We start from the raw sequence: 26,890 nt of genomic DNA, 5'->3' as shown, positions 1-26,890 counted from the left end.
GTTGTTGTATTTGTTACCAATTTTTTTCAAAACCGATTTATCTCGCAAACCGTTCATTTTTTCGAAATAAATAAAGAGTACCATTTTTAAAGAAAAACCTTCAGAGTATCTAATAATAATATTTTCAGTTTGATAAAATTACTTCTGTCAAAATTTTGAGAAAAATTGTGATAGGGCCAGTCCGTTTCTGGACACCTGATAATAGCAAAAAGTTGATTTTAGCATCAAATCGTAGAGCTCCATGTGTAATACAACGTACGAAAATTTTATTAAAATATACAGGGTGGTTTCAAAGTTATAACCCTAAACGTTAATTTCTAGGTACCCCTTTGACCCCCCATAACTCCGTTAGGGGGCACATTAGGAAAAAAAATTATAGGAAGCACTAGTTTTATTTTGACCTCCCTTATATACTCCCGAGAGATTAGGAGGTACTTACCGGACACCCTGTATAAGATATTTAGAAATAGCAATTTTGACCCTGTATTTTGAAAGTGAAGCATTTATGGACCAATGTTTATATGAATTTTTTGTCTTAAAACTTAAAATCACTCAAATAATCCTGTGTTGAATTGTACTGTATTGTACATACTTAATTAACATCCTGTATATTTTTTTATGAGTACAGTAATCAAAAACTAGATATTATCATTCTTGTTCTTCCGAAATTGGAAGACGAAGAAGAATAATAACTCTACAATCTCCATCCGATTGAGGTTAAACGTCCAACATAAACGGTTCTAGTAGTTCTTTCTATGTTACATTTAAAAGAAAATTGTAGTAATGACTGGTGTGCAAGAAACTTCGTGTAGGCTTTGCCATACAACTGTAACCATAACAAATTTTTCAGTAATAGACAACGTTATTAGAAATGTTCTTGATGCTCTTTTGCTGAAATTGGTAAGTTAGTGAAATGTATCAGTTTCTACTATCCCAGTTCGTACACCTTTCAATAATTCCAACATGTGTGTTGTTACTACTAGTTATTATTTTCTGCATATATTTCAGAAATTCGATAGTGAGAGCAAGGAAGTTATATGCAATACTTGCAGAAAAAAATTATATGCAGCATTCGAATTCAAGTCAACATGTCTGAATACCAATAATACAATTGTTCCACAAGTTGATTTAAAACAAGTTTACATGAAGGAAGAGAGCAGTAAGTCAATGGATATTTCAGACAGTCAGAAAATATGTCGGTTGTGTATGCAGCCAGTAAGAAGTGAGTTTACGTTCATACATGAAGAGGAACTCGAAACTATTCAGAAATTTGCCCCTGAAATGGTATAACACACAACATAAACAATATTACATTTTTTATTCTCGCATTTATCACAATTTAAAAATATTACTTTGCAGAATATAGATATTAAAGATCATCCCATTGTATGTAAGGAATGTTTTGATTCCCTGTGCATCCACAACAGTTTCCTAAGAGAATGCTTAGAAGTAGAGGAGAAAATTAAAGGTAGTTTTGATAGTCAAGCCACAGAAAGACAAATAGATACATTACCATGTGATTTATTCGTTAAGACTGAAAATCTGTACAAAGAATTTGATATTAACAGGACGGATTTGTCAATCAAAACTGAATGTGTCGACATAAAATCTGAAGATGAGGAAAGAAGGTAAGAGCCTGATTATGGTACTGTCACAATTTATACAAGTAGGTGCATAAATATATCGTAAAATTTTTAATCCTTCAGCATATTACCAAAAAGGAATTTTATCATTCCAATGCAAGTACCTAGTCAATTACTGTGCCATTTTATAAGGCAGGTGATAAATAAATTGTAACAAATTATAGGCTTAGTTATAGACAATGCTGCAAAGATTTTTCAACAATCATGAAAAGTGTGGTTAACAAATTACTTGGAAAAAGTACGAGATCTTGACACAGCAGCCACTATGGCTTTAGATCGGATGTAGGTACAAAAGACTCTACACTAGATTTCACTAAAGAACTCATTAAGATCTAAAAATAAAAAAAAATGTCTGTTTTTTTTGTTAATTTTTAAATATAGAAATAAACGGTAGGTAAGCTCATCAGTAGAAAATGCCCATTTATCAAAATTTAAATAAAAATTCTATTTTTATTTATGAGTCTTGTTACATATGGGGTAGCCCAATTAAAACAGTCCACCTGAAATATTTTCAATGCACCAGGTTTTTCCGGAAAACCTCACAACAGGGCAATTTTGCTTTCAAGGGGGACTTCTTTTGATAATAAATTCATGGATGTAGGATCATCCCCTGTTAGTCCAGGCGGTATCTGTTTTAAAAAGGGTATACTTGGGTAAAATGCATATGATCGGAGATTTTTGCTTTAACGGCTTCTAAATAACATCAGAAATGATAATTTTTCTATGCAAATAAAAAAACGTGGGCTTAATTGTTATTACAAAAAAAGTTTAAAAAATACCAAAAAAATTCATTTTTTTCTTGGATTTCTCGTCGACAACTTAGCAACTATTCATTTTAGACAAAAATATAAGAGGAAAAAAGTTTCGTAATTAAATTTTGATCAAGATATAGTTAGATGCAATTCGAAAATATTATTATTGTTATTGCAAAAATCGGAACAAATCATTTAAAAAATTGCAAAAAATGCTAGTTTATTTGTCAATTTTTTTTTAGACACTTGAATAATACCTATTATCTTTATACTTTTCCCAATTAAACTTCTTAGTGCATAGAATCACACCAAATTTCATCTAATTTTGTTCGATAGTTTTTACATGTTTAAATTTTTTTATTTTATAAATTAAAAAAATTTTCAAAATCAAATTTCTAAAAATTTAAAGCCTTTGAATACTTGAAAATTTCACCACAAAAAGAAGAGCTCTCAAGCTTTAAAATGGTTTTTGAAAAATTCAAATCGGACGATTAGGTGAGTCGTGGTGATTGTTTAAACATTTTCGCAATTTTCACGCTTATAAACAATTGCAATAATTTAATGTTTTTTTCAAATTTTTTTTAATTTTAAAATATGGTTTGAAAGTACTCAGAAAGACGGGTATTTTAAAAAAAACCTGATGATCCGCCTATTATTTTCGGAGTTATAGCCCGTTAAAGTTAACCCTTATTTACAGCAAAACTATAAGGGTATAAGGGCTGTTTTTTGAACTAATAGGTTTGTCATTCCGAGTACTTTCCAGATATAAATTTTCAAAATTTGCAATCACGGGCGTCCCATTTAAAATGTCACTCAAAGATATTCAAGACCGCGTGAAATCAGTGGTAGGGGGAGCAAACACACATCTACTCCGATCTGAATTTTCGAGTTTAAAACTGCGACGCTCGGAAAAATTTCACTTATCTCAGCTTCTAATGGACCAATTTCGATGATTTTTTTTTAAATTGATGTCTCTCTACTTAAAAAATTCATTTATCATATGGGACTTTTGACATGCAGATAAACAGTTACTTTAAAAAATGATTAATTTATTATGTTTATTTATTTACTATGTTAATATTCACGACCAAAATTTTTGCATGTTGCACCAGGTAATACTAGTAAGTTTGTTTAAATATTATAAAATTGTTTAATCAATAATTATTTAAATAAACAACTGAAAATTAGTATTAATTTTTAGTTGTACAATAAATTTCTAAAAATCTTTCAAAAAAAATAAATTTTAATTTTTTCGTTTATTCTTAAAATATTTATCTAAAAATTATTTTTTATTTATATAAAAAAGTATAAGAATCTTTTGGATACTTCAATAAACAGTACACTCTTTTCATGATTTTTCAAATTGTAAACTATTTATTTCAATTTTTATTTACATTTAATCTAATCTAATTCTTTTACTAGTTGGTGATTTTTCACATGCCTCATCAGTATTATCACAATCTATTTCGTCGTCGTTTTCCTCATCCTGCAACTGCAAAATATCATTTTCTAACGACTCTGAAATCTGATTGTCGAGTTCACTTGCCTTTCTTCTGACATGTCTTCTTCAAAATCGATTTCGAACTCGTCTACTTCCACTGTTTTGTAAGCATTTTTACACATTTGCCCTTGGCAATGGGTGCAATACTCAGAGCATTTTTGAACTCGAGAATTCATATCGGAGTAGCTGTGTTGCTCCCCCCACCACTGATATTTCATTGATTTAATGCGGTTTTGAATATCTTTGAGTGACATTTTAAATGGGATGCCCGTGATTGCAAATTTTGAAAATTTATATCTGGAAAGTACTCGGATTGACAAACCTATTAGTTAAAAAGACAGCCCTTATACCCTTATAGTTTTGCTGTAAATAAGGGTTAACATTAACAGGCTATAACTCCGAAAATAATGTGCGGATCATCAAGTTCTTTTTTGAAATACTCGTCTTTTCGAGTACTTTCAAACCATATTTTAAAATAAAAAAATATGATTTGTTTATAAACGTGAAAATTGCGAAAATGTTTAAACAATCACCACGGCTCACCTAATCGTCAGATTTGAATTATTCAAAAATCATTTTAAAGCTTGAGAGCTCCGCTTTTTTGGTAAAATTTTCAAGTATTCAAAGGCTTTAGATTTTTAGAAATTTGATTTTGAAAATTTTTTAATTAAAAAAAATATATAAACAATTACTACATATTATGTAAAAACTATCAAACCGAATTGGATAAAATTTGGTGTGATGATTCTATGCACTACGAAGTTTAATTGGGAAAAGTATGCATATGATTCAAGTGTCTAAAAAAAAATTGACAAATAAACTAGCATTTTTTGCAATTTTTTAAATGGTTGTTCCGATTTTTGCAATAACAAAAATTATTTTTTCGAATTGCAACTAACTCCATCTTGATCAAAATTTAATTACAAAACCTTTTTTCCCCTTCCATTTTTGTCTAAAATGAATAGTTGCCAAGTTGTCGACGAGAAATCCAGAGAAAAAATGAATTTTTTTGCTATTTTTTTATACTTTTTTGCAATAACAATTAAGCCCACGTTTTTTTTATTTGCATAGAAATATTATTATTTCTGATGTTATTTAGAAGCCGTTAAAGCAAAAATCTCCGATCAAATGCGTTTTACCCAAGCCGAAACAGATGCCGCCTGGACTACATGCCATTTAAGATTCTTGAAGGGGTTCCCACCCCGTTTAGGGGGATGACCCTATATCCATGAATTTATGATCAAAAGATGTCCCCCTTGAAAGCAAAATCGACCTGTTTCGGGATTTTCCGAAAAAACCTGTTTCTTTGAAAATATTTCAGGTGCACCGGTTTAATTGGATCACCATGTATATAAACTCGCCTGGATAAACTTTATCTTGAAATATTGTCAAATATGGGGATTTTAGTTATTATTAATTAAGAATTTTTAAAGTTAAATATGAAAAGAGCATCAACCTTGTTTTTATTCAAAATTATTTTCTATTTCATGATTTAGACTAGACGCACACTTTTTCTAGAACACAAAATACATAAAAATCTTAATTGGCAAAATTGTTGCATGATTGTAAGGTTCAAAGAAACGGTGACATCTTTTTGCACACGGCACTGTACGGAGTGATTGATAAATATAATATATAGAAGTCAACCACTCGGGGAACATTGCAAGCTTAGCAAAAACGGGGTAGCTAGTTGGATGCTCAAGAGAGGAGGAGAACTCGGAGAGTTCCCTTCTGGTCTTCGGAGAGTGAACGGTGAATGTGCCTCAGGTCTCGCCCTACCTCGTATTCGTTGGAGTTTCGTAAGATCTTATTTGTAAATGGTTAAATTGCCATCCAGATAGTAATCGTATCCAAAAACAGTGTCTTGTGTTCTATTTTTGTTATTTACATTTTACTTTTCAAGAATCAGTATATTGCTAGTTGTTGAATACCGTAATTGAGTTATACCACCAGTGAGACCAAGGGTAGGTCGTAACAATATTTGCTTTTTTGCACATTCTTTTTATATGACAAAGACAAGGGTCTGATTTTCCTGGCTAATCGTTGTGTCGTAGAATCTGTATTTACTTATAAAAATTACATTAATAACTTGTGAATCTTCCTAATGAGAATTATTTCTTCTATATTGTGTGAAGAAGCTGATTTGTAGCCTTTTCCTTTTTTCAAATACACATGGATCATGAACAACATTATTCGTTCTGTTTTTAAATGACTGTTTGAAGTTCTCTAGGATCACATGATCCAAACTCTGACGTAGAAACTTTCACTTCAAAACTTCAAATGAAATGAAATAATTGAGCTATTGCGTTAGCGACATTTTTAAGGATAAATATCAGAAATTTTCATTAACAGAAGTTTATGTCTTGCATTAACAGTTTCTGTTTCACATAAGGACCGACACAAATTCTTTAGAATTTACAGTGCAACCTCTTTAATCTGAACACACGTTAATCCCAATGTCAGTTTGTTTGCCGATAGCGAAGAACCTGTTGCGTGTCGTGTTTTGTGTAATTATTTTGGAATTTTTTTGGAAATAAAAATAAAAAATGTGAAAAGCGTAAAATAATACATATATGTATATGTAACTACATGTTTATGTTTTACCTTATACAGGGTGTTTCAGGATTAAGTCGACAAACTTTAAGGAGATATTCCTCATAAAAAAATAAGAAAAAAATCAAGTATAAATTTTTTTTCCAGACGCTTCATTTTCGAAATATAGGGCATTAAAGATTTTTTAAAAAACTTCTGAATGAAGTAGGCTATTTAAGCCAAATTTGGCATGACACATCTTATAAGATACCATTTTTCCATAGAAGTAGAAGTCCCGCAAGCAACCAGTGGCGGAGTTATGGGAACTCAGACCCATTAAATTATAAAAAAAATTAATACGGCCTTACTGAAAATAAAAAATGATGCTGTTTTTAAATAGAACAGTTTGTTATTGACAAAAAGTGTACATTCACTTTTTTCCTAACTCTTATAGTTTCATCGCAAAATTGATTTTTTGGAAGGGTGCTTCTGGATTCTGTCGATAAACTTTAGGAAGACGTTCCTCATAAAACCTAAAAAAATATAGTACCTATTAAAATTGGTCTTAGTCTCAAGTATGTGTGATTCAAATAAGCCTTTTTGTCTCCCCTTCCCTTGGGTTTAACCAATAGTATTAAAATTATTTAGGAGATGCTTCGTTTTTGAGATATAGGGTGTTTTTTTAGAAAAAAAAAATGATGAAAACAATAGAAATATTTAAGTACCTAACATCTAATGTGACTATGTCGTAATGCGACAATTTTTTCAGGCGGTTTGTAGTCACTTCATTTATTTGTGTTGTGTACTTTTAAATAAAATATGATGGCAAACAATACATGAAAATTTATTTGTAAATTGAAACAACCAAAAAATTACCAAGTAATATTATACCTAGACAAAGGGAAAAGTGAATCAAAAATGAAATGATTTAAAAAATATTTTGTTCAAAATGTTTGCCTCAGGAATGTAGACAAACACGACATCTTCTAACTATGGAGGTAGTGGCCAATCGACATTGAACTGGAGTTAATTCTCGACACGCTTGGACTATTCGCTGTCTTAGATCTTCCAGGGTATCAACTGCCACCTCGTAGACTTTTTGTTTAACAGCACCCCAAAGGAAATAATCTATTGGTGTCAAGTCTGGTGAACGTGCGGGCCACGTTGCAGGTCCTCCACGACCAATCCATCTCCTGGGATAATTGATGTTTAACCGCTCCTTAGGACCTCTACCAAAATGGGCAGGACAACCATCTAGTTGAAGTCAATTGTTCATTCGAGTATTAAGCGGAACATCTTCTAACAGATCTTGAAAACCATTTTCAAGGAACTCGGTAAATATGTCAGCATTTAACCGATGCGGAAGGAAGTAGGGACCAACTATAGTGTTGTCTAACACACCCAACCATACGTTACATTGGAATTCATGCTGAAAACTATGTTCCCTTACCACCCGTAGATTCTCGTAGGACCAAATATGGTTGTTCCTTTGGTTTACAATTCCCCTTCTAGTAAATGTTGCCTCATCTGTCCGCATTACTTTTTGCAAAAACTGATCGTCATTCTCTGCTTGGTTTAATATCCAGTCACAAAACATGCGCCGATATGGTACACATGGCGTCCATCAGCCCGAAGAGTCCTCCAAATGGAAATTGACGAAATACCTAGCTCATAGCTAGATCTTCTGACACTCGTGGATGCATTTTCATCGAAATGATTTAAAATAGTATTCGATATTCCTTCGTCCTAAAGTGGGGCAAAATGTCCATCAGCATAAGTTGGAATACCGTAAGACCCAGTTTGTCTGAGACGACTGAATGTCGTTGAAAATGTTTCCTTTGCTGGTAGTCTGCGATGAGGAAATCTTACGCATATTCACGGCGAGCCACCGTGGCATTTCCATCACAAAAACCATATACAAAGACCATATCAGCATATTCATTGCTCGGAAACATGGACGGCATTATTAAACTTATTTTTATTATTAGTTTGAACGCTAATCTAATGGATAATTTATGCAACAATTCGCAAAATAACATTTGAAATTAAACTTACTACTACTACTACTAAATTAACATTACTTGACAGCAGCCTACTCGAAGATTTTTGTTGAGGTTCATTTTAAAGTTTATCGACAGAATCCAGAAACACCCTTCCGAAAAATCAATTTTGCCATGAAACTATAAGAGTTAGGAAAAAAAGTGAATGTACACTTTTTGTCAATAACAAACTGTTCTATCTGAAAACAGCATCATTTTTTATTTTCAGTAGGACCGTGTTAATTATTTTTAAAATTTAATGAGTCTGAGTCCCCATAACTCTGCCACTGGTTATTTGCGGGACTTCTACTTCTATGGAAAAATGATATCTTATACACATCTTCATGTGTCATACCAAATTTGGCTTAAATAGCTTCATTTAGAAGTTATTTAAAAAATTGTTTCTTTTTTTAAATCTTTAACGCTCTATATTTCTAAAATGAAGCGTCTGGAAAAAAATTATACTTGATTTTTTTCTTACTTTTTTATGAGGAATATCTCCTTAAAGTTTGTCGACTTAATCCTGAAACACCCTGTATAAGTATTATGTGTCTTAGATGATTTATATTTATACAGGGTGTTTGGAAAAGTTGGTACAAAATTTAAGGGGGTGAAAGTAGAGTCAAAAATAGAAAAAAAGTTCCCATAAACATTGGTCCCAGTGGAGCACTGTTACTGAGAAATGGCCCTCCATATGGGCCTTATCATTTGGATATATTTTAAAATAACTTTCTTCCTGATTAACATAACGGAACGAAAATTGTAGGTAATAATCATACCATAAGGGTCTTTAAACTACAATAAGTTTTATCAAAATCGATTATAAATAAGGATAGTTTTGTAACAACTCTTAACAGAAATTTTTCGAATTTTTTTTATTCCTTTGAATTATCAAGCAAATAATATTATTTTTTTAATGAATTTTGAAGAAAAAATGTCCCTACTTTTTTTCGAATTCTGCGTAGTTTAGTCAGAAATAATTATTTTTTAAATAATGTATGGCTCAAAACAGTAACTTTTTTTAACATTTTCACATAGTAGGCATCTTTTATAGTGACAGTTTCATTGTAATGATACTAATGATTGTCACTTTCCATAGGTGGAATTTTAGGGGGGCAATTGCCCCCCCCCAATATTATTGCAATTGAGCTAAAAAAATTTAACTCAGCGAGTTCAATACTCGTAAAACCACAGACAGATGAGTTAAACACCAGGTAGGCGGCGGAAAGCGAATTCAATACTCGTATGCGATACAAGTAAAACCACTGACAAGTGAGTTAAACCCTAGATAGGCGGGGAAAACGAGTTAAATCTCGTGCGACCACAGACAAGTGAGTTAAATCATAGATAGGTGGGGGAAAGCGAATTCAGTACTCGTAATACCACAGGCAGTTGTTATTTTGCAAATAATTTTTTTTTTATGATTTTAAAATGTAGCTCTGGTACTAATGTAGTATAATTTTATAAAAGTTGTGTTAGGTTTGGTGAATATTGAATTTTATCTTTTCCATTATTATCTATTTTTTTTATCATCTTTGCCTATGGAACTCGAGAAATTAATTATATTTATATACTTATGAACGTTTTACTGAATTTATTTATGAACTTTTCTGAAACGTCATAAAATAGTTTATTCAATACTGAAATAGAACTGTGTACGTTATGGGAACCATTCGATCAACTTTGTGNAACTACCATAAGTTTCATCAAAATCGATTATAAATAAGGATAGTTTTGTAACTACTCTTAACAGAAATTTTTCGAATTTTTTTTATTCCTTTGAATTATCAAGCAAATATTATTTTTTTAATGAATTTTGAAGAAAAAATGTCCCTACTGTAAACAGTAACTGTTTTTAACATTTTCACATAGTAGGCATCTTTTATAGTGACAGTTTCATTATAATGATACTAATGATTGTCACTTTCCATAGGTGGGATTGAGGGGGGCAATTGCCCCCCCCCCCAATATTATTGTAATTGAGCTAAAAAAATTTAACTCAGCGAGTTCAATACTCGTAAAACCACAGACAGATGAGTTAAACCCCAGGTAGGCGGGGGAAAGCGAATTCAATACTCGTATTGCGATACAAGTAAAAACACTGACAAGTGAGTTAAACCCTAGATAGGCGGGGAAAGCGAGTTAAATCTCGTGCGACCACAGACAAGTGAGTTAAATCGTAGATAGGTGGGGGAAAGCGAATTCAGTACTCGTAATACCACAGGCAGTTGTTATTTTGCAAATAATTTTTTTTTATGATTTTAAAATGTAGCTCTGGTACTAATGTAGTATAATTTTATAAAAGTTGTGTTAGGTTTGGTGAATATTGAATTTTATCTTTTCCATTATTATCTATTTTTTTTATCATCTTTGCCTATGGAACTCGAGAAATTAATTATATTTATATACTTATGAACGTTTTACTGAATTTATTTATGAACTTTTCTGAAACGTCATAAAATAGTTTATTCAATACTGAAATAGAACTGTGTACGTTATGGGAACCATTCGATCAACTTTGTGAGTTTTGTGCAGTTTTAAGTATTTTTATTTTTCATATTTTTAAGTGAGAATTTGGAGTCGTACAGATTTTATGTTTCTTCAAAAAAGCCCAATTCATTAAAAAATAATATTACTTATTTGCTTGATAATTCAAAGGGATAAAAAAATTCGAAAAATTTCTGTTAAGAGTAGTTACAAAACTATCCTTATTTATCACCCATTTTGATGAAATTTATGGTAGTTAAAGACCCTTATGGTATGATTATTAAGTACAATTTCCATTCCGTTATCTTAATCAGAAAGAAAATTACGAGCCCAGATTCATATCGTTTGGCCCAATGTTATTTTTTGATAATGTTTTTGAAACAAACACTTTACACTATGGATACGACAATTATCCTTTATTGGCGATATGTAAGCCTTAATTAACAACATGTGTAACACATCTTAACAAATTTTTAAGAAAGACAGCAAATACTTAATCTAATTATGCGTAAAATAAAATTATGCCTATTCATATCATTTGGCCCACCATTATTCATTTGATTGAGCATCAGTCACCACTGTGTAACNCTTAAATCTGCAGACAAAGCTCTACCGCGAACCATTGTACACAAAAATTATTGCTGTCACAGCTATTTGACATTTACTTTAAAGCAAAGAGTGGAATTTGTTTCAGTTGATAATCCATAGCTGCCTCAGATAAATAAACATGTCATTAAGCTGAGTGGGCCAAATGATATGAATCTGTATAATTTTATTTTAAGCGCAATTAGATTAAGTATTTGTTGTTTGTTTTTCTTAAAAATTTGTTAAGATGTGTTACATATGTTGTTAATTATGGCTTACATATTGCCAATAAAGGATAATTGTCGTATCGGTTTTATAAAGTCTTTATTTCAAAAACATTATCAAAAAATAACATTGGGCCAAATCATGTGAATCTGGGCTCGTATTTTAAAAAATATCCAAATGATAAGACCCCTTTGGAGGCCCACATCCCAGTCACAGTGCTCCGGAGGACCAATGTTTATAGGAACTTTTTTTACTATTTTTGGCTCTACTTTCACCCCCTTAAATTTTGTAGCAACTTTTTCAAACACCCTGTATTGTTATAATAAAATGTGTATGTACTTGCATAATATACATACACTGAGCTCGTAAAGTTTGGAATAAATTCGATATTTCGTTATTGAAGGGTTTTGACAGGAAATCCTCGGGCACGTCAACTTTAGTTTATGAAATGTCACTTTTTTCAGCCATCGACTTTTTTTTTGTTTTGATTGTTTTTGAGCTATGACGTCATCGGCAATTTTTTTAAATGGCAACCCATATTTTTTCCACGGATTTCGATAGAGCACATTTTTCTGAGTACGAATATGTTAAAAACGTGTGACCTTCAAGATGGAAGTTTTTGAGATAATAGACAGTTTAAGTTGATTGTAGATGATCATGATACTAATTTGAGCATGCGCAACGGTCAAATTCTACATATACGTTATGTCCGATACATAATTTAAACTGTCTATTAGGTTCCAAAGTTTCAAGGATGTACCATATACAAGGTATCGAGTGGGTCAAGTTTTTTTATAGCTTATCGAACATTTTAAGAGATTTTAGGAAAAATTTGTTTAATTTTTTAAGTAATAATCAACAATTTTAACAAATGAAAAAAGGTTTCTGTACAAATGATAAATAATTAAAGTAAACAAGAAAATCAGAGGAAATTTTCAAAGTGACCTCCATTCACTTCTTGGCAATATCCCATTCACCACTGAAACTCCTGCAGAACCTTATGAAGAATATCTGGTTGAATGGCTCGAATTTCATTGCGAATTCTGTCCTTTAATTCTTCAATGGTATTTGGTCTATTGAAGTAGACTTTACTCTTTAAATAGCCCCATAAAAAGTAGTCTAGGGGAGTGAGATCCGGAGATCTGGGGGGTCATACGGTAGTTCCTCTTCGACCAATTGAACGGTTAGCAAATTGGTTTAAATAGTCGCGAACGATCACTGCAAAATGAGGAGGTGCACCGTCTTGTTGGTACCATATCGTGTTATTGGGCAGATCGGGATCTACGTCATTTGGGTAAAGCACCGCATGTGCAGGGACTAAATCGTCTCTTAAAAATTCAAAATATTTTTCATCTGTTAATGTGCCTTCAATGAAAAATGCGGTTACCGACAAGGCCAGCCCAAACGTTAACTTTTTGTAGAAACTGACTACGAGTTACCATTTTCCAGTGTGGATTTTCAGGCGACCAATATCTACAGTTTTGCCGGTTTACTGTGCCGTCGAGATAAAAGGTAGCCTCATCAGAAAAAATAATATTGCGTAAGAATCCCTCGTCATCAATCAGGTGTTGCAACATGGTTTCACAAAACTGTAACTACGGTCAGGATCATCTTCGTTTAATTGTTGGACCAAAACCACTTTATACGGATGCCATTTGTACAATTTCAAATATTTTAAGACGGAGCTTTGAACTATTCCGTTGTTTACCGCCACTTGGCGGGTGGGTAAATGGGGATTTTCTTGAAGCTCTAGTAGAACATTCAGTTTAACATCTTCTTGTACTGGTGGACGACCTGGTCGATCCCTCGCATTTTACTAACGGGGGACTGTGTAATTGGTTCTCTGTTTGGATATTTGTTGTTAAATAAACGGCAAACTTCTACTTGTGTGCCAGCTCTGTCCCCGTAACCGATCATCATCAAAATTTCGATTCTTTCCCTCCCTTTCACTCAAACGACGGACCATTTTCAAATAAAATGAATTCTGATAGAATAATGATTAATTAACTTAAAATAAAACACAAACTTGCGAGGACAAACTTCAAAATTCTGACAACTATCAAAACTGTAATTTTTCCAGCGCTTCTTTGATAAATGATTAGTATTTTGTCATCGTTTGTACAATGCATTCTTGAAACTTTGGAACCGAATATCTCGAAAACTTCCATTTTGAAGGTCATACGTTTTTGACATATTCGTACTCAGAAAAATTTGCTCTATCGAAATCCGCGGAAAAAAATATGGGTTGCCATTTAAAAAAATTGCCGATGACGTCATAGCTCAAAAACAAACAAAACAAAAAAAAGTCGATGGCTGAAAAAAGTGACTAAAGTTGACGTGTCCGAGGACTTCCTGTCAAAACCCTTCAGTAACGATTTATCGAATTTATTCCAAACTTTACGAGCTCAGTGTATGTACAAATCTATATAGTATGTTCCATAATCCAAACGATTTGATAATACAAACAATGCCTGGCAATGTGGTGTTCGGATTAAAGAGGTTGCACTGTAATAATCTCATGCAAATTACCTCTGTGCCAAGTTGCCTTGTTTTACCACTAAACAGCATCAAAATTGGCAAAAAATATAGATTTTACTACACATTACATTAAAACGCTTTGTTGATTTAAATGGAATTGTATATGCAATTTTTTCAGTGACATGCCACTGCAGAGGTCCGATAATGAACCGTTTCAGGAGAGTGACTGTAAAGATACAGAAGAGGAAGGATGTCAACATGGGACTGGATCGGAAAACAAAAGTAATACAACAACCAAGCAGGTTCAAATGTACAAATGTAATGACTGTGATTACGAAACTAAACACAGCGGTTGTCTCAAAACGCATCAACTGAAACATAAAGATCCTTCACAGGTTCAAATGTACAGGTGTAACCAGTGCGATTACGAAACTAAATATAGGGAGAATATCAAACATCACCAACTGACACATAAAGATCCTTCAGAGGTTCAAATGTACAGTTGTAATGACTGCGATTACAAAACTAAATACGGAAGTCACATCACACGACACCAACTGAAGCATAAAGATCCTTCGCAGACTGAAATGTACAGGTGTAACCACTGCGAGTACGAAACTAAATACAGAGAGAATATCAAGCAGCACCAACTGACGCACAAAGATCCTTCAGAGGTTCAAATGTACAGGTGTAACGACTGCGATTACGAAACTAAATACGGGAGCCATATCACAAGACACCAACTGAAACATAAAGATCCTTCACAGATTCCAATGTATAGGTGTAACCACTGCGATTATGAAACTAAATACAGGAGTCATATCACACGACACCAACTGAAACACGAAGATCCTTCGCAGATCCCAATGTATCGGTGTAACCACTGCGATTACGAAACTAAATACAGGGAGAATATCAAACAGCACCAACTGACACATCAAGATCCTTCAGAGATTCAAATGTACAGATGTAACGAATGCGATTATGAAACTAAATTAAAGGGTAATATCAAAAAGCACCAACTGAAACATAAAAATACTTCCCAGGTTCAAATGTACAGGTGTAACGACTGCGATTACGAAAATAAATACAAACATGCCATGAAACGGCACCAACTGAAGCATAAAGATCCTTCGCAGGTTCAAATGTACAAATGCAACGATTGCGATTACAAAACTAAGTACAAGCATGTTATCAAAAAGCACCAAAGCACCAAACATAAAGATCCATCTCAGATGTAACGACTGCGATTTGGAAACTAAATGTAGGAGCATTATTAAATATTTACACCTGCAGAGAGCCTTCTTAAATGCAATTGTACCGGTATGTTATGTTTCGCTGACAACCATGCATGAGGAGTCTCTGAGGAGACCTCGATTAATGCATAAAAAAACGTTTGCAGGTGTAAATTATCGCCCTTTGTGCGTAGTGCAAAATATAGTCGAGATGGAAGCATTTAAGAGCTACAAGTGTGAATATGACACAGATCACAAATATTGGAATGGGTGTACAGTGTGTCCAAGATAAGGATGGGATAGCATTAGGATCTAAGAAACGGTAAGAGATACGGGGTGGCTCAAATTAGAAAAAAGTTTTGTTTTTTTATAGTTCTGGAGATATCTGGAAAAACCTGAAAATTTGCAAAATTGCTTTATTTTTTCTGGCTTTATTTGAAAACGAATTTTAAAATAAATTGCATATTTACATTGCCGCTTTTTTCGCTCTATCCAATGGTGTCAACATTTTTGCAATCCGAAGTTTCGTCTTCTAGGGGCCATCATCAGGTTATTATATATATCATATTTATTTTCAAGAACAGTCACGTAGATCCAGTAACATTAATGAAAATAACGTCAACAGAGCTTTGCTAATACAGCACTAACAACTTTACAACTATCCATATAGAAAAAAGAAATACCTATATAATAGATTTCAGAGATCAATTCATCCTTACAAGCTATTATTATTAAAATACTCATCTACAGTATATGGTTCCAGATCTATTAATAAATAAAAAATTTTCTTTTTGAAAATTATTACATCTGTAATTATTCTTATATTAGCAGGCAATTTATTATACATTTTAATACGATTATAAAAGGCACCTTTTTCTGTAACTGTCAATCTGTGTATTGGATAGGAATAATCCTCAGTTCTGGTTTGGTGGTTATGTTGTGAAGACGTTTTTGTGAACAAATGCCTATTTTTTAAAAAGAATAATAATATTTCTTGTATGTAGACAGCTGTGAAAGTAAAAATTTATTTTCCTTGAATTTTCCCCTGCACGATTCTGGACTCTTCATTTTTAGGTTTATTGGTAACAACGCTTTTGAGTAAGAAAAATCCTTTCGGCATCTGAACTACTGCCATAAAAAATTATACCATATCGAAACACAGATTCAAAGTTAGCATGGTAAACTATTTTCAGTGCATCTCTCTTTATCTATTGGGCTATAATCCACATTGAATAAATTACATTATTAAGTCGCATAACATGTTGGACTGGTCTTTAAAATTTAGCACAGTGTCTAAAAAAGTTCTGCATAAAATTAATATTTTCGATAAACAATTTTTTTTCCGAAAATCCACTTACGGCAGCGATGACATAATTTTTTTTTAATGACAACGCATATTTTTTTCGTTCGAAATTGATGACAGTGATAATTATCTAAACAACGGTGTGAAAATTTCGATGTCTTACATAACAATTTTTTTTAGAAAAATGCACCTTAAGTTCTTGAATGCAATAATTTGCTGTTTACGGATCAAATGCCTTAGAAAAAAATTTATTCGGCAGAAAGCATTTCAGATAACTTAAGTTGCAACTGGTGTTATGTAATATTTGCGGAATTATTCATCAGATATTGTCAGGATCCTGATTAAACTGCAAAATTTAGAACCAAGTTCAACCGCACAAAATCCAAATAGTATGTAGCAAATTAAGGTCGACTTTTTGTCTTCGAGCTTGCCGATAAATTCCCAAAAAAAAAAGATCCAAAGAAATGTTTACTTGAAAGGAGTAGATTACCTGAAATATTGAAGACTAAAAATCAGTACCGATTTAACATTCTTTGGTGAAATCGTTTAATTCGAAATGGCAAAACTTAGTGAACGCGAAAGAATTGATATTTTGAGGATGATTGGTTTCGGCGATAAGTTACGAACCCATCAAGAAGCTTGCCAATTATTTAATGCAACGTACCCTGACAGACCACCAATTACGCAATCTACGGTTAGTAGGGTACTGGCAAGGTTTGAGGAAACTGGTAGTGTGAAAGATGCTCCTCGTGCGGGTCGTCCTAGAGTAGATGATGAAACTAGATTGAATATCCTGGTGGAGCTCCAGGACAACCCTCATTCTAGTACAAGGTCGATTGCATTGAACAATGATATTTCACATGTAACTGTGGTGAACTTTCTCAAAAAAGAGAAATTTCACCCCTATAAGGGTCACTTGATACATGCATTGACTGAGGACGACCCAGACCGCCGTCTCCACTTTTGTGAAGATTTAATGCATCGATGTAACGGAGACCCCGACTTCCTCAAGAACATAATTTTTTCTGACGAGGCTACTTTTTATCTTAATGGATCGGTGCATCGACATAACTGCCGGTATTGGTCTCAGGAAAACCCGCACTGGGTGCAAGAAGTAGATCATCAGCACCCCCGAAAGGTGAACGTTTGGGCGGGAATAATAGGGCGTCGTATTTTAGGCCCGTATTTTTTCGAGGAAAATTTAACTGCTGCTCGCTATTTGGATTTCCTGCGGTTCGATTTGGTCCCAAGCTTAGCAGAGTTATTCCCGAACAACGAGGATCCTGATATTCCTGAGGAAAGAATTTGGTTTCAGCAGGATGGTGCACCGCCCCATTATGGAGTGCAAGTACGGGAGTACTTGAATAACACGTTTACTGGCCGGTGGATCGGGCGACGCGGAACAATCGAGTGGCCTCCGCGTTCGCCTGATTTAACACCTCTAGACTTTTTTTTGTGGGGCTATTTGAAATCGCGTGTGTACACAAACAGACCAGGTGATTTGGAAGAACTTAAAAACCGTATTCGTTTTGAAATAAATCAAATCGACCCGGGAATGCTTGAACGAAGTGTAGACGGCGTTTACACACGCTTAGGACAATGCCAAATGGTACAGGGTGGGCAATTCGAACAATTTCGCTAGACTTACACAAACATTAGTGTAATTTTACTCGTTTGAAATGTAATTTTGTCAACTTTGTCCTTTTCGGAGCCATTAATAGTGTAAGTAGACAATTATCACTTATAAGAACTTAAGGTGCATTTTTCTAAAAAAAATTGTTATGTAAGACATCGAAATTTTCACACCGTTGTTTAGATAATTATCACTGTCATCAATTTCGAACGAAAAAAATATGCGTTGTCATTTAAAAAAAAATTATGTCATCGCTGCCGTAAGTGGATTATCGAAAAAAAAATTTTTCCTCATAACAAGGTGCCCTGGATCAAATAAAAATCGACGGGTCTCACCGTTTTTCGAAAAAAAATTGTTTAATGAAAATATGAATTTTATGCAGGACTTTTTTACCACGCTGTATAAATACCAAGAAACTTAGTACTATGAGTTGAATTATTTGGTGACATTGTAAAATTAATATGTTGTATTGTTTCATATTGAGCATGTGTGGTTTTAAATAGTACTACACCTGTTTTGTCCTTATTTAGGATCTGTCTATTTTTAGTGAACCAGTTATTTGTTTCAGATAATATATTATCTGAATCTTCCAATAGCCGAGTAAAGCTCACCCTGCTCATAATTATATTGGTATTATCTGCGTAATTCACAATATCACACTTCCTATTTATGTTTATTACTTCGTTTAGGTTATTTATATATGTTATAAACAAAAGAGGGCCAATAGTACTTCCCTGCAGTACACCCAATGTCGTTTCAACAACATCAGTTCTTGCACTTTGTCCATCTTTGCATAGGGTCACTGTCTGCTTTCGACTAAATAGGTACGATTTTATCCAATCTAGAGTGGAATCACGAATGCCATATCTACAAAGTTTTCCATATAATATACTATTATATACTACTATACTATACTACTTACCATATACTATATTACTATTGTAATAGCTTAAACAGTTTTTTAGCTTATTTTGGCTATTTTCTAAACGGTATATTGTTAGGTATAAAAACACACAGATTTTTTCTAATTTGAGCCATCTCGTATCTCTTACCGTTTCCTAGATCCTAATGCTATCCCATCCTTATCTTGGACAGACTGTATATTCATGGTGAAGCGAGTCAATGTTCAGAGTGAATCTTAATTGTGTATTTTAAATAGTGGTAGAACACGTGATAGATCCTTACCATCCACGTAGGCACTAGTGTTCAAAATATACATGCATCTAAATAGCGGGATTTAAAAAATATATCTAATTGTAATTTTCGAAAATGACTCACTGGACACAATATTCATCACGAATTAGACCCCCAATTAAGAGGTATGTGTAAATTTAATATTCATCCCACAGCCCATGTATTTATAATTTTAATTTAATTCTTGTTAATTTGTGGAGAGAATAAGGTTACAAGTGTTAAAGAACATTATTTTTAACAGCTGCTCCCTTGTCTAAGTAACACTGTTCTATTGTATTTTGTTGCTTATATTAAGACCTAGGATTAAGTTTTAGGCTATATTTGTACTGTAAGCTTGAATTAAAGACAGGGTGATTCATTAACAGTGGGAAAATCAAAGGCTGGAGATACTACACATGAAATGGTGACCATTAGCGCAAACATGCCTTATCCGAAAGTTGATAGTTTTGGAAATACAGGGTGGTGAAAGGTAAAATTTTAAAGTTTTTTTTGCGAATATTCTTAAAATATGTAGGTTAGGAACTTGAAAATTTGTGAAACTATATTTTTTTAGGCGACAGCATTGCTCATAGAGCCATTTACGACCAATTTTACCGAAAATTTAGTTGATAACTTTTTACCCTGTTTGTCTAACATGAAACTTGATTCAAAACCTGAAAGAGTAATCATTTTTCCATTAATATTGTGTATTCTTGTTTCATTTCGGTTTCTCGATCCGTTTTCGAGAAAAATCGATTTAACGAACGCTATGTTTTGATAATATGAGAAATTAAAAGCGAAACAAACCAAGTGTTTCTTCGTGTTATTACAATTAACAATAAAACAAATGAAATTCTTAATAATGATTTAAAGTCAGTGTTTGAAGAATCCACCGTTGACATTTACACACCTTTACACAACATTTTCTGGGAGCTCTTCGAGTTTGAAACAACATATTGGGATTGCGTTTGACTTCGTTAGCAGCGATTTTCTTTCCTTGCCACATCTTCATCTTCATCTTCATCTAGTGGTTGGTCCTTTAAAAAGTCCCATAGCACTGCGGCCTAATTAGGCCTATTGTGCGTCCCACTACTAGTCCTATTCAGCAAGTAGATTTGTCCTTTTTACAAAGTCCAAAAGCTTCCTTGCTGACACTTCTCTCAGTTCCTTGGGTTCCAAATAGGGTCTCCCAAGGAGCGCCATTCTGCTACGTGCAAATCCCGGGCACTCGCCCAGGATATGCAGAGAAGTTTCATCCGCCGATTCACATCCTCGGCAGACCGGACTGTCTACAAGCTTTAGCTTATGTAGATGTTTCCTAAAGTGACAGTGTCCCGTTATGAGTCCTGTCACTCTCCTGAGCCGGATTCTATTCAAGCTCAGTAGCTCATTCGCTCTTCCCTTCGAAGGATACTCCATAAGCTCCTTAGAATGGCTATGTCCTGGCCTTGAAGTCCAGTATTTCCTATGTTCTGTCTCTGTCCATTTGCCCAGAGCCCGCCTGACCACACTGGGAGATGTGCCACAGAAGGGCTCCGGGCCAATGAACACTGTCTCGGATCCCTTCCTAGCAAGTTCATCCGCTTTCTCATTTCCACAAATGCCTTTGTGCCCTGGCACCCAACACAGTCTGACTGTATTGTTGGTGGCCAGTTCAGTCAGCATTTGTAAACAGTCCCACACCAGTTTTGAACTTACCTTGTGTGCGGCTAAAGCTTTAATTGCAGCTTGACTATCAGAGAATATATATATGAGTTTACGTCTATAACCTCTACGTACATTCTCTGCCAGACACGCCATTATCGCGAAGATTTCTGCTTGGAATACAGTAGGGAACTCCCCCAGACTGTAGCTTGCACTCCATCTGGGTCTGAGTCCATATATTCCTGCACCCGTCCCTCTGGTCATTTTGGAGCCATCTGTAAACCATACTAGGCTCCACCTTTCCAGGGTATTAAACCTTTCCTCCCACTCGCTTTGATCCTCTATTCGAGTCTCAAATGGCTTGTGGAAGTGAAACTTTGGAACCATCTTGTCGGATACCATCCCAAGAATTGGTTCCGACATAGATGTATCTTTGATCCTGGAGTGGGAACCACCCCTCCAGTCATTATTATTCCTGAGTCGATATGCTGCTAGCCGCGCTTCTCTCTCCACCACTATATGCAGCGGTGGCAGATTTAGCATGACTTCTAGTGCAGCTGTCGGGGTCGATGCCATCGCCCCCGTTATACCTAAACAGGCCAATCTCTGAATTCTATTCAGTTTTTCCTTCGCTGTGGTCTGTTGTGTTTTCTGCCACCATACCACAGCGCCGTAAAGAATCCTGGGTCTTACTATCGACGTATACAACCAGTGTGACATCTTTGGTTTCAGTCCCCAGGTTTTCCCAATAAGGCGGCGGCATACACACAGTGTCTGCTTCGCCTTACTCACCACTTTTTCCAAGTGCGCATTCCAGGTAAGCTTATTATCCAGTATCACTCCTAGATATTTTACTTCCCTGGAAAATGTAATGCCCCTCTCCCCTATTATAGGTTCAGAGAGTCCAGTTAAATTTCTTCTCCTAGTGAAGGGTACTACGACCGTTTTGTCAGGGTTTACTGACAGTGCCTGCCCCTTACACCAGTCATCTATCCATTTCAAAGCCTCTTTCATGAGTTCTGAAACGATAATATTATGTTTCCCGACTATGAGAACGACCAAGTCATCCGCATAGCCTTGTGTATAAAACCCCTTTCGATTAAGGCCCTCCAGTGCGCCGTCCACCACTAATCCCCATAACAAGGGAGACAGTACGCCTCCCTGGGGGCAGCCCCGGCCTACCTTACACCTGGATGTCTCTCCCGAAAGGGTAGCTGTTACTGTCCGGTTTCTCAACATGGTATCTATCCAACGACACAAAGTGTCTTCAAGGCCCCTGTTGCGAACTGCCGAATTAATAGATTCGAAAGGTGTATTGTCAAATGCCCCTTCAATATCTAAAAAAGCTGCCAAAGCTAGATCTTTGTCGTCCATTGCCCTCTCTATCCTAGAGACTAGGCTATGAAGGGCTGTGTCGACTGATCTGCCTGCCTGATAGGCATATTGGTACCTGTGCAGAGGATTTGCCCTCAATACCCCGTCCCTTATATGCCTGTCAACTATTCTCTCCAACGTTTTCAGGAGGAAAGATGTTAAACTTATCGGGCGATATGCCTTTGCCTGGGCATACGATGGACGCCCTGGTTTAGGAATAAACGCCACGTTCGTCGATCTCCATGCCAGCGGTATATAACCAAGTGCAATGCTGGCTCTGAAGACGTGAATTAAGACCGGAGCTAGACAGTCCACCCCCTGCTGTAGCAGTACAGGTAGGATTCCATCGGCTCCTGGTGATTTAAATGGGTCAAAAGAACTTATTGCCCATCTTATTCGTGACTGACTCACCACCGTCTTGGCAACCTCCCAGTTCTGTCGAGACCCGGTCGTTACCCTCTGCTGGTGATTCCAGTCATATTCATCTCCATGATTTAATAACCTGGAGCCTGGAAAGTGAGTATTTAGAAGTAATTCCAATGTCTCCCTTCCAATTTTGGTATATTCCCCACTGAGTGGTATATTCCCCACTGAGAGACCCGAGTTTCGTATGTCCATTCTTAGAGAGAAGTCTCTGGAGTTTAGCACACTGTGGGACACTATCAATATCCTCATAGAACTTCCTCCATGAGTCTCTCTTCGCTTTCCTAATTTCTTTATTATACTCAGTGAGGGTTGCTCTATAAGCCTCCCACTCTCCTGTCCGCTTTGCTCTATTAAATAGTTTTCTTGTCTGTCCCCTCAACTGCGTGAGTTCCTTGCTCCACCAGGGTACGGTGTGCTTATCGGACCTCACTTTGATAGGACAGCTATATTCATATGATCTTGTGACGGCGTTTTGGAGTTCCTCCACAGCCCTCTCAAGATCATATGTTTCCTTGCCACAACTCTTCACACGAACCAATAGATTCTTCCAAATAGAAAAATGAAGAGCATTGAAGTCCGGACTTCTGGGTGGCCAAGTAAAAAATGCTTCCACGGCTTGAAGAAGTTCCACTTTATTTAAGAAAAGGCATGTGGTTAATGCACGACGGAGCTCCACCGCATTTTTCTTGGCCGGTGCGTGCATATTTAGATGCAGTTTTTCCAAATCGCTGGATTGGCCATGTAAGCATTTTTGCTTGGTCATCCAGAAGTCCGGACTTCAATCCTCTTGATTTTTCTATTTGGTCTCCTAGGAAAGATATAGTTTACAAAGAATCTATTGGCTCGTATCTTCACAGATAGTTGTGGCAAAGAATACAAATCGCTGCCAACAAAGTCAGACGCAATCCCAATATGTTGTTTCAAAGTCGAAAATCTCTCAGAAAACGTTGTGTAAAGTGTGTAAATGTCAACGGCGGATTCTTCGAACAATTACTTTAAATCATAATTACGTATTTTATTTGTTTTATTGTTAATTGTTGTAATAACACGAAGAAACACTTGGTTTGTTTCGCTTTTAATTTCTCGTATTATCAAAACATAGTGTTCGTTAAATCGATTTTTCTCGAAAACGGATCGAGATACCGAAATGAAACAAGAATACACAATTAATGGAAAAATGATTGCTCTTTCAGGTTTTGAATCAAGTTTCATGTTAGACATACAGGGTAAAAAGTTATTAACTAAATTTTCGGTAAAATTGGTCGTAAGTGGCGCCCTCTATGAGCAATGCTGAAATTACAACACGCATCTTATTCGTCGCCTAAAAAAATATAGTTTCACAAATTTTCAAGTTCCTAACCTACATATTTTCAGAATAATCGCAAAAAAACGATTTAAAATTTTAACTTTCAACACCCTGTATTTCCGAAACTATCAACTTTCGGATAAGGCATGTTTCCGCCAATGGTCACCATTTCACGTGTAGTATCTTCAGCATTCGACTTTCCCATTGTTAATGAATCACCCTGTATAATGTAACTTTACATGCTGACTTTATTAACACTGTGCTGGATCACCGTTCCCTATCATCAGAAAGCTATGTTACAATTATAACTATGTTTGTCCTAAAATATTTGTTTCATATGTATGTAAAGTAAGTTTTGTCATATTGAGAACAAAAAAAATAATAAAAATGAGTGTTGCTTTATTTTTGTTTATACTTCAGGTACTGTTATCTCAGCTATCTGCACCATCACTTGTTTTTATCTATGTGTACCATATGGAGAGCAAAGAGCTTGGTCATTTTGTTAATAGCACTGCGTTCCAAAATCATAAATGAGGCCCGAACGCCGCGAGTTTCATATAAACAGCAAACCTCGACTCGAGAGTTAGTTTCAATTTCAGCCAACCGTTACTAACATTCGCTATTTGCGCAGTTCTATACAACAAACAGTTCTTATCATTCACTCTATCGGTATCATTTAACTGCTACGCATTCACCGCCGTTATCAGAAAATCACAGTAACAAACAGTTGCAACCGAGCTAACTCAAATGTCAAAAAGATCAATCAAAAAACCAACCGTGTCAAATTACATTTAATAGTAAAAACCATAATTCACCACGTCGCGATTCCACGCAATCAAAACTCACATTCAACTACGCAAACATACAGTGTTGTTAGAAAACAGTGTGCCAGCTGTTACCATAGATTTGCAATCATACAAACTAGGACCCTTAAGTGCAAAATCCACCGACATTGCTTGCTATGAAAGACAGGTTTCGTATACCAAGTGTTCCACGTAAACCAAACCTTTACATTCTTCGTCGCGCCCAGACCCTCCGTCAGTCCTAAAAGACAAAGTTAGTGCTGGTGTTATCCGAACACCCTGTTTATATATTTTCGCACATCTATATATTATTTTATAACAACTATTAACTTATAAATGTATTTTATTATTATGCTGACAATAGAAAATCGCCTGCTGAGTTGCTAGCTGATAATAAATCATATAAAAATCCAACCAGCCGCTCAGGACGATGACTATAGATTCAATCTTCAGGCTGTTAGTTTAATTACGCAATAATTCAAAAACGTGTTATAATTTAAGTTATCTACAGTTAAGTGTTGCTGAAATTCATTGGACTAGAACTGCTAAGGGTTGGTCAACTAGCCGCAACTTCCCTGTAGAAAACAAACCAATAAATTTGGAAAGATTTTGTGTTAACCAATACCTACGTGTATTCCTCATACCTACCTACACCTACCCCAATCTCTCAAGTGAAGTGCAGTGCTTACCAATAAGGGATTACTTGAAACAAAGCTGACATCATCTCCAACTACCAGACTGCTCCAGGTGTCGACGTATATGCTACCGTCATAAGTCTACAAAAGGTAAGTGGCCAGTTTTCTATGCAGCCAGAGCCAGACGTCGCCACATTCTGTGCGTGAAAAGTGTGTGTATATTTTATCTCAGCATTTATGACGACGAGGTTGCTGTCACCGCCGAATTTTCTGTCTTTGTATTCTTGCTATGAATCGACACCCCCCCCCCCTGCAAGCTAATCTTTTCTGTTTCAGAGACCGCCGGGATCAAGAAATGGAGACAACGACACACACACGCACACGCGCACACACACACACACACACACACACGACATACCCCCCATACCCTCCTTACCTCTCCACTCCCGCGCTAGCCTAAGGGCCACCTTAGCAAAGCGCATCCCAGGCTGCATAGCCGCACTACCCTATCCAACCATAAACATGACACCACCCCAGGGGTTTACACAGACGAGCCGGCGAAGCAAGAAGAGAGCCAGAAGAAAGGGCCCTAGCCGGCGGGGCCCAGCCAGGACAAAAGGAGGTCCCACAAAGCGCCTACACCGGCCGCATTTGCGGTCGGGGTAGACGACGGATGGGGCTCACCTACGAAGGCTGTTCAGGTCTACACGAGATGAGGCAGGATAAAGAGGGATAATTCCCCTCGATCCTAAGTCATTGAGGCCAATTTCTAGCCATGGAATAATGGCGCGCGGCGCGCTTGCTATCATTACAAGAGTCATTACAACACTAATTTAAGTCGCCCTACAATCGCAATATACAGGGTGGGCCACCAGTAACGCCTCGGTCGCTAGTGACCAAACGGCAAATGTTACAGAAACCTGTTTTGGTGGGTATGTGTAGGTTGATTACGGCTACATTTAAAAAATATTTTGAGATATACAGGGTGTCCAGGAAAAGCGTACCATATCAAAGTTATGTTTTTTTAAATGGAACACCCTGTATTTTACTGCATTTTTGAAAGCACCGTAAAAAAATAGGTGAACTTTATTAAAGGTTCTGCATACCTAGGACTTA

The 26,890-nt window shown here is 35.6% G+C and overlaps 1 protein-coding gene across 1 annotated transcript; it reads left to right on the top strand.

The window, feature by feature from the left end:
- Nucleotides 1-731: 731 nt before the first annotated feature.
- LOC108903498 (zinc finger E-box-binding homeobox 2-like) lies at nucleotides 732-15,483 on the top strand. Its single transcript, XM_018705712.1, has 6 exons — nucleotides 732-900; nucleotides 1,009-1,284; nucleotides 1,360-1,628; nucleotides 14,421-14,730; nucleotides 14,824-14,916; nucleotides 15,382-15,483. The coding sequence occupies exons 1-6, from the start codon at nucleotides 784-786 to the stop codon at nucleotides 15,481-15,483; spliced, it is 1,167 nt and encodes a 388-aa protein (XP_018561228.1). The 5' UTR covers nucleotides 732-783.
- Nucleotides 15,484-26,890: the final 11,407 nt, after the last annotated feature.

This window comes from Anoplophora glabripennis, unplaced genomic scaffold (assembly GCF_000390285.2).
Source record: "Anoplophora glabripennis isolate ALB-LARVAE unplaced genomic scaffold, Agla_2.0 scaffold163, whole genome shotgun sequence".
In the NCBI taxonomy this organism is placed as follows: domain Eukaryota; kingdom Metazoa; phylum Arthropoda; class Insecta; order Coleoptera; family Cerambycidae; genus Anoplophora; species Anoplophora glabripennis.
The sequence above is the reverse complement of the archived record's forward strand: the minus strand, read 5'-3'. Positions and strand labels throughout refer to the sequence as shown.